This window comes from Sprattus sprattus (genome assembly GCF_963457725.1).
Source record: "Sprattus sprattus genome assembly, chromosome: 9".
NCBI classification, from domain to species: Eukaryota; Metazoa; Chordata; class Actinopteri; order Clupeiformes; family Clupeidae; genus Sprattus; species Sprattus sprattus.
Window position 1 is genome coordinate 27,549,091 of NC_137928.1, and position 9,863 is coordinate 27,558,953.

The 9,863-nt window shown below is 43.4% G+C and overlaps 1 protein-coding gene across 1 annotated transcript; it reads right to left on the minus strand.

The window, feature by feature from the left end:
* Positions 1-1,877: 1,877 nt before the first annotated feature.
* Positions 1,878-9,488, minus strand: trarg1a (trafficking regulator of GLUT4 (SLC2A4) 1a; the record flags this gene model as incomplete). Its single annotated transcript, XM_080845069.1, has 2 exons — positions 1,878-2,051; positions 9,084-9,488. 2 exons carry the CDS (start codon positions 9,486-9,488, stop codon positions 1,878-1,880), a joined length of 579 nt encoding a protein of 192 aa, XP_080701195.1.
* Positions 9,489-9,863: the final 375 nt, after the last annotated feature.

Sequence of the window (9,863 nt, forward strand, 5' to 3'; positions counted from 1 at the left end):
ATTCAGCGTGTATCAAGTGCTTTGTCGTCTATACTTGGGGCAGAGAAGGAACTCGATTCGAAGTACACCCGAGGCTCTTTATCTCCAGGGATCTTTGAATGGGGAGCCCACTGCTTGACTCGGCAGATGTGACCTCAAAGACATAAACCCAGGAAATATGTCTCCAATTTCATTCCAAACACCACATAAGTGTCTACAGTTAGAGAGCTTCTGCCTTTACTGTAATCGGTGTGTTTGCTGCTCATGTGTTTTTATACATCCAAACCAGGACTGAGCAATATTAATCATGCTGACCAAACTCTATTAAAGACCTCCATTCACCTTTTCAATAGAACAAAATCTCACTTCTCGCTAGAGTCAGTGTGCAGATCTTCTTGGGCGTGAGTTGACGAAAAACCGAGGGTTACTTTTTAAACAGTGTGACAGATTGTAGTGCTCGCTGCAGCACTATTAAGACCATATAGTGCCTCCATTCCCAATAGGACAACCCTGCAGATGCTAGTAGGCCCACTTGCATTTTTTTCGAGTGATGGTGTACTGTTTGCTCAAAGCATGCCAATATTGTGCGAATACATAAATGTGGATATATAAATATACATAAATATATATGTATCGTACAAATACAGGTTGTGAGTAGGGAAGGCCTGACTGGCTAGGGCTGGGGTGAGGGTGGGGCGGTCTGGGGTGAAGGTGGGGGGTCTTCATCCCTCCTGACTTGCACCCATGCAGGGGGTCATCTGGGGCGGATCAGGCTCATACAGGCACGGCATGCGCTATCGATATAGGCCAGCCCCTCACACAGCAAGGCAAAGACAACGTGAAGACGTGTGGAGTTAGGGGTAACTAGCACTGTTTTCACCAGTATGTAAATTAACCACTGATCATTGGGGCCTCACCCGCTAGCGGCGGCACAGAAGACGTAAATAACGATCTCCATCAGGGCAGTTTCCCTTTGAATAAGAACATTGGACTTTAGGCTTGCTGTGCTTGAGAGAGGCATGCATATGGTCTATTTTAGATGAAATGCTACAAAATAATTGGCCAAAATAAAAACCACACCCCATCTTCATGTTTTCCCTTTCCCCCATCCATCTTGCCCGACTGTATGAATCCTACAGTTAGCAGCAACAGTGTGTCTGTCTCCAAGGCAGATGCCTGTAGCCAGATCAACCACTGCATACAAATCTCTTTAAAAATGTACATCAATATATATTCATGTGTATATATATATAATATGTATGCTGCAAATATATTCATATATTTCAGTCAGCTAGGACTATAAAATGGTTAGAATGCAAAGTCCATTGGTTCCTATCAGGTTCCTATCAGGTCCATTGGTTCCTATCAGGTCCATCGCTTTTCCTTATTCAGCTGAGAAACATCTTTCAGCTTTTTCCTCTGTTGGGGTATATTTACTGAATGCAAGTCATAACCACGAATTACTTTTTGACACGTTGGAGAGTATATCAGGTTTTATTTTTCTTTTTCGTCAAGCATATTGTAACCCTAAAGCATGCATTACTTGCATCTATGAATTCCTCGTGATTGCATCTGGTTTTTTTTTCGTCCTTTTTTCACTTTTTTGATTGCTGCTGAGGAGGAGGTATTGTGTAATTATACGTGGGCTTGCATTTTTTCTACTTTTTTTGCTGCTGTTGATCAGTTTTCATATCATCTGAAGTGATGGTCGCCGCGCTCCATGTTTTTACGGTTTGTCTTTGCTTGTGACTGGTAAAGAGAAAAGACACAAATTAAAAGTGTTAGTCCTGTTTCACGATATGTCTCAGAAAACAAACTCTAAACCTGTATAAACTACACCCATCAGATATTCTGTGAAAACGAAAAGATTCATATGTGATGAAAGGTCTAAGTCTGTGTCATATTGCTGGCAGAAATAAGAAAAGAGGGCGTGTTTCTTGCGTACCTGTAACTACCACGTAGACGACGATGATCAGCACGCCCAGGATGATGGAGACGGCACTGAGGAGGCGAGCTAGACGTCCCAGTCTCTGTGCACCATCCACGTCACCCTGCTGCAGACTGTTTCTGGACTGAGGACACACACACACACACACACACACACACACACACACAGGGCAGGAACATAGCATGAGACCACAGTGAAACCCACCACACTGAGTGCATCCTCTTCAAATATGAATGAGATGCCATTAGCCAACACATGAGAGTCCCTCCACAGCCTTACTCTCCTCAAGCAGGTTAGGACAACCAGCTGTTGCTAAACTGCCACGGATTGGGGAATAGCTCAGTTATACAATTTAGTCGGCCAAAAATGTTGAACAGAGGGCGACCTCGCTTTGAAAGAGAGATGATTCATCAAATCTGATTGCTGTAACTTATGACTTGTTGAATCAGGTTCATTTAGCAATGTGAAGAAAGTCTGAAATTATTGGAAGGATAGACAAACTGAAACTAAACCAGAACAGATGAAACTAAACCATTTTGGATGAAGAGCTCTGCTATACCTGACCACTGAAACATATAAATGCCCTATGGCAGAGACTGTTTATAGAGAAATAAACATCCACAAATATATGGAGGGAGAAGCTGAACTGAATAGTCTCCAAGAGTGATGGACTAAACCAGTGCTTGTAAGGTAAAGACTTTGACTCTTCCAGACCAGGGTTGAAGAGAGCATCTCCTCCATGGCTCTAGAGGTCAGAGGGGACTGTGGGAGCACAAGAGGACCCTGACTGATGGCATTGTGTTCTCATTACAGGCAGCCCTTCAACACATCTTCCCATTAACCCTCACTGCACTGGGTGTGTGTCCCCAGCAGACTGAATTAAAGAAATCAATACTAACTACCGCACTCTCCGGGGCCACACCACACACACACACACACACTGTAGCTACAGTGGCCAACCTCTAAACCCTCAGTAACATATCCCCCAATCGAATTTATCATGAATTCATCACATTATCATGACATTCTTGTGTGCTTTGGTTCCACATTTATCTGGTATTTTAGTGTAAGAGCACACATGTTTGGTGTGAGGAGATGGATGCAGGACTAAAGTAGACCTATTAACTTTACTGACGAAAGTAACCCTATTAACCCTTTACTGTCCCTCAGGGGTTTGACGTCCATGGCTCTGATTAGAACCTGCAGATGACCAACATGTCCACCCTTTTTGAAACGCAACTCCTGCTCCACCTCTGAATAATGCATGTGTTATGCAAGTATTTTTGTTGGGGAAGGTGGGAGAGTTGTAAGCTTAGTGTATTCCACTGTGTAGCAATAAAGCAAGTCTGACAGAAAATGTATATTTGCAGGTGGAATGGCATTTACTGCAGCTATTCTCATTGAAATTAAACAGGAATAAAAATGTACAAGGAAATGAGAAAGAATTGGGATGGTGTGCAAAATAAGACAGTAGTGCTGTACCTGGTGCTGGCAAAATCATATCACTGGTTCTGAAGTAGTCATTTAAAAGTCCTCAAACCTCCTTAAAATATAATTGCAGATGATGTTTTACCTTCTACCAATGAAAATCTTGAAGTTGTTTAACCTTACTTTATGATTTTGTTCATTCATCCTAATTTAAAAGATCTCCATTCAAAGCAATCAGATACCAGGAAACCTGCCAGTAATGTATAAATGTACATTTGAAAATTACTATAATAAATGCAGCCTTCATTTTCTAAAAACACCTGCAATCACTCACTAGTTTGCAATGACCACACTGCACCATTCAGAGTAAACCTGTCATGAAACCCTATCCTGCCAGTTCCCTTTGTGCTGGCACATATGAATTTTTATGCTAATGGCCTATCCATGCTCACTGCTTTGAGATGTGTTTGCTAAGGGCAGGAAGAATTACAATAAAGGACAGGATTACAGCTGTAACGGTATTGTAGCCTAGCCCTTCTCTCTCTCTCTCTCTCTCTCTCTCTCCCCCATGCTCCCCATCCCCCCTTCTCTGTGGACTTCTCTGTCTCCACAGTGTCTGGGCAAGGCTGCTGAGACTCACACAGCTAATCTCCACTGCTTGGAGCTGCAGGTGCAGGCGGGGTCTGCAGGCTAACTTCCCCCTGCCTGTGAGTCCCCCTCTCTGACATCTTTCTCTGGCCGCAGTTCATATCAGGACCACAGCCATGCCCTGCTCTCCAAGCAGAGGGGGTTTGCTATCCGTGGTTTCATCAAAAGGTTGGCTATGCACACCTTCTCGGCACGTCCCCCAGTCTCGGTTCAAATACTGCAGACTGGCCCTGATATCTTAGCAGAGGTATAATATGTGGCCAGGGCAGCAAAGCTCTATTGATCCAAAGTCCAATCACAGCGAAAAGCCGCATCAGCGCCCCCAATCAATGGAGGCCCTTAAAAACAAGAGCACGATGACAGAGCCGAGGTGCATTTACCCTCCCGGAACTTTCTCCTTTCTCAGCCGCTCTCTGCAATGCCTCTGGAAGTTACACAGTAAGACCAATTTTTGGTATTATTGTTCCAGAAAATGTTTTAATTGAGCCAAATGGCTGTCATTTCAAAACCCCCAAACGCTCCAGGCAGGAACCGTGTCCTTTCCGAGGAGATTTCATTTTGCTTTAATGTCACACAGAGAGTAATGGAGAGGGGCGGTGGGATGGATCTGGTCTCAGGGTGGCTTTTCCAAGGCGGAGGAGCTGAGGAGCAGAGTGGAGGCGCAGAGGGTGAAACATAGAGGAGGTGAGGGGGGTGTGGGCCCGGTCCTGATAAATGGTCGTATTGATTTGCCTGGAAGGCGGGGATGCCTGTATTTTTCTTATGAATGTGAGACTCCTCCACCTCCTCCTCCTCCTCCCAGCCACACCATTGCATTTCATCGATAGCCAATACACGTTCCTGTCAATCCACCAGGCATTCCTCTTTCCATACCACCACTATAACAACCACCACCCCCGGTAAATCCCCCCAGCCACAGTATCTCCTACTGCAGACAAAGAGAGAGGGAAAGGGAAGGGAAAAGACAGAGCCCTAAGTGCTCTCTCACAAGCCTTAGTCATTAATAATACAGAGAGCTGCCCAGCCAGCCAGCAGCCAAGGGGAAGGCACACGGGAGGATGGGGAGGGGGGGTTTAGTGCCTGTTAGGGTGACTGTAAAAAGCAGGCGTAAACCTGCTAAGCGCAAAGCCACACAGAATCCATCTTCTGGTTGCCTCACCCTCCACAGCCAATCAGCTCCTTCTAAGAGCTTTGAAGCAGGGAGGGAGAGCTCAGTTGTTTGTGTGTGAAGCAGGGAGAGAGAGCTCAGTTGTTTGTGTGTGAAGCAGGGAGGGAGAGCTCAGTTGTTTGTGTGTGAAGCAGGGACAGAGCGCTCAGTTGCTCGTTTGTGAACAGCTCAGTGGGAAACATGAGCCTTTCCATACTATGCAGCACATAACAACACACTCAGCACTCAACAAATGGAACAAGGCCAACTGTAGGATATATAGTGATGGGCATGTCGAGTAGGTTCTGAAAACAAACTCTAATGTGTTGGTGCTTTCCCAGTTGTGGTTTTTGTATCAATCCTTCACCTAAAAGTTTGATCAGTTTTGTACCTGAACACGAATTCAAACAGATATGTCAGGATTGAGACTATAAAGTAGACATTTTGAGAATAATGTAGTGTTTTGGCTTGTAATTTAGCATTTAGGCTCATAAAACAAAAGCCTTATCCATGTAAACCTCTCAAAAGTGGAATGGTTCATATGAGTGGTGAAATGTTACTAGGTACATATACATTTCAGTTCAAGTACTGTACACAAGTACAATTTTGTCAGTGTTTGTACTTGTACGTTACTTGAGACTTTCCATTTTATGCTACTTTATTCTACATTTCTATGTCTACATTTACTTGACAGCTTTAGTTACTTGTTACTTTTAAGATGAAGATTTTACACTATGGATAATATTACAAGCTTTTAAAATACATAGTTAAAGATTAAACCAGTGGTTTTCCGACCTTTTTGGCTTCTGACATCTTACAAAAGCAGTATAGTCAGGGTCACATTTTATATGTCTATGAAACCAAATAGTGATGCTTTCCCCTCTAAACTACAATAGATATTCAATTGATCTAATACCTCACTAAAAAGTAATCATTAAGGGAAAAGAACTTTGTTTTTCTTCTTTCCTCTCAGGTTTGTCTTGTGTCCCTGTATATGAAACTGTAAATAAAATAGTTCAAACTAGCGCCACCTCCAGCAGCTACCATTATAACATGCTGCTTACACACTGATGTCTCAGTGTCAATAATCTAATGATATCATAGATACAAATATCAGTCAGAGGGACCAAACCAGTACTTTTACACACACACCCCAGTATTGCACTGACCCTCCCAGGTTTGTTCATGTTATGAAATTATTTTCTGCAAAGTTATTAAATTAGCTTAAGAGCATATGCTTTGCACTATGCAGGTGTGAAAGAGCTCTGAGCCCTATGAACTTTCCCTCTCCTCAGTTAATCCAAAGAATCAGGTAAGTCAAGTTTTCCAAACAACGCACGTCTAACGCACACATAAACGCACCAGAGAAAATAGTGCACACGGTACACAGATGGGGCAGAGCCATCCTGCACATGCACCCATATGTTCACACAACAAGCTGCAGACGCAGCACACACACATACACACACACACACACACTGGCCCGTATTTCACATGTAAATCTGCTGAGCGTGCACTGCAGAGGCCGCAGCAGCGACAGCGGCAGTCGCATGTTTCCTGCATCCTGCCTGCACTCTACAGAGAGCTGGGTCAGTCCAATAAAAGCCAATTACTCCATACTTCCACTCCCCATAATTGACTCATGCTTCTGCATCTGTGACCAGCAACTAACAAATGCACCACCCGTCCTTCAATTCTCTTTTCTCACGGACCTCTGGTCCTCTGCCTGCCCACACGATGTATTGGCTGTGCCCATGTGTGTACGTGTGTGTGTGTGTGAGTGTGTGTGTGAGGGGCTCAGAGAGGCTGTTTATCTGGGAGGTGTCTGGATAACTGCTGCAAGTTTCCCTCTGCAGGAGCAGCTAATTGACTCCTCTCACCTTGTATTGAGTTAGATGCCAGCTCTTATTTCCTCTCTCTCTCTCTCTCTCTCTCTCTCTCTCTTTTAACCATTCCCTCACTACCTTTCTCTTTTCCTTGGACTTCTCCGAATAAGGGGGGCGGGGGGGGGGGGGGGGGGGGGGCTAGGGGCAGTGTATACACATCTGGACTGACAAGAGGCACACATTCATTTGCCTCACTGTCACTGGTAGCAAGGTCTCCATTCCATTCTACCTCTGCTGAGCACGCATGTGTGTGAGTTACGTTGCCACTTTGCCATCTTAAAGCTAAGTTATTGTTTAGAGGAGTCAGTCACAATGCCAATCAGTTCTTCTGTAGACCTATCAGGAAGTTTGCACTCGTACAGGGTTATAATTAAAATGGGTGTAGAATTCCGTACATCCAGCCAAGACATCATTAATTATAGAACACTGTAAGGCTGGTGTAAAGACAAAAATATTTTTGATGAATCTGCAGTTCAGGGCTGCAGACCTGTATAATTTTAAAGATGAAACACTTAGGATCCTAAATTATTGATTAATTGCCTCATTTTGAAGTTTCATCATCCATACTTTTTGGAATTTCCTTCTGAGGGAAAAGTTAAAACCCAAAGGATTAATAAAATAGCAGTTTTAAATCCCTGACAGATGTTTAGTGAAACTAGGGAAAGTCTGATAAGTAGGTTATCATAAACTCAACTGCAATTTGTCATTTCAAGAAACCATTTACTTTTTGTGAGAATGTAATCTCACATGTTAACTCCTCAAAAGTGTAAAGTAATCGCTGATATATGTTGTGGTGATACTGCACTCTTACCCTAGGTCAGTAATACTGCACAGTGGGTCATTCCCCACTGACTGCCAGCCTAATCTATCTTCTCGGATTCAGTGAACGCACCACCTCTCTATGCCTTCAGCCCGAACATCATACATATCTGTACACTTACCTCGATTTAAAAAAGCTTCTCCAGAGAGAAGAGACTAATCTAGAAAGTTTAGATGAAACGGAACCGACTAAAAACACAAGCACGAATGTTCATGCGCACTGACATTTCCCTCGCCAAAGATTTCAAGACGCCTTTGAGCTCGCGTTGCAGTGTTCAGTGTGCACCAGGCGACTACAATTTCGACTGGCAAACCTGAACGCACCATGACCATTTTTTAACCAATATCTCAGGTTTACCACGGTCATAGAAAACGATGACACACATTCTTCTGTTTCAGGACAGCATTTTGTATTTACATAATTTCAGTTGTACAAAATTACCCACTCTTCTGGTTCACAAACCAATTGGGAACTACTGAATGGCGCCACACCCTGTATGCGAAACGCTGCCTCAGATCAAATTGCATGACTTGGACAACACCACCATATATCTGTTATTTACAGAAGACTAACGTCAATATTTAGGCCACTTCAAATGTACTAAAATGCCCTGTTCGTCTTCAAAAATATATGCGATGTAAAGGCCAGGAAGTGTGATGAGATATTGATCCTTTCCGTTATAACGTGTCTGAAATTTCTGAAATTCTTACTTCATTCTAGTTTCGTAAATGATCCAAACATCTGGACTCTTTTTATGTATATTGACATATTTTATATGATATATGCTCAGTTGAGTCATTGTTCTTTCTTTGTTGAAGGCGATTTTGAGATATTAGCAATGAAAATTAATTTAACAATTTAGTTTCGTAATCTGACATTTAGGCTACCTAATGATCCTGTTTCTTGTTTTCATTCAGTTAAAGTGACGGGAGCTCACATTTGCCTGTGGCTGCACTCGGACAGATGTTCTGTGTGTATTTCTTCCAGACCAAAAGTATGAATGGGTGCATCTGTGAAGATAAGTGTTTGAACGCCAAATCGTACGTTGAAACTCTACCTTCCCTTGTGGAACACTGGTGTCCTTTGTTGATTTTATTATATTCATTCAATCATAATCTTCCTTGTCATACTCGTGTTGTGTGCACGATATACACATTTTGTTCTCTAGCTATAGGACATGGTAATGAGTGTTCAAATGGAACTTTCCCTCAGACGTACGCTACTTACCATAATTGAATATACCAGTGCAACGATGCTGACAGGCCAGACAGGGCAAAAGCACGACAAAATAACCAATATAAGATAGTCTTTGGGCGGCTGTGGCTCTTGCGCTGCATTCCCGGTGGAGGAAGTGCGACTTAAACTGACTCGGGACGGGGACAACGGAGCCGCCCCCAGGTGCCCTGCGGACCCAGACTTGAGTGGCACACTGTGACCGTTTTGGTCAGCATCCAAGGCTTTGTCGCTGCCCATATTTACGGTGAAGGAGCTTGACATCTTCATCCCATTGCCCCCGGGCTCGGTGGTGGTGGCGCTAAGAAGTTTCTCTGTCTCATGGGACTCGGCTGCCTGCGCGGCTGCACTCTCTCCCAAAGCGGCTTTCTCAAACTCGGGATCTGTATTAACCGCCATTCTTCAAGCAAAAACCGACTTATCTATGAAAAAACACCGGGTCTTCCAGAAAAGGTCTTGTGAAATCGATACGTTGTGAATATGCTAAATTCCCATCCTTGCATAAAAAATATTTCTCACCATTTTACTCGCTATTCAATTCTTAAATAAAAAAAATATATCTTAATTTGTTAAAAGCTTGATATGTTGTCTCGTCGTTACAGTTCGTTGGGTTATGAACGAGAGCCTTGAGCAATTAGAGAAAACAAAACTCCTGTATTGCTTTTCCGTTAGGATATTTGGGCATCTCTCCTGCTGGATCAACTGTGATGAATTTACTTCAATTCCGCAGCTCCATTCAATCCACAGTCATCAGAAAACCATGTCCTTCTGGAC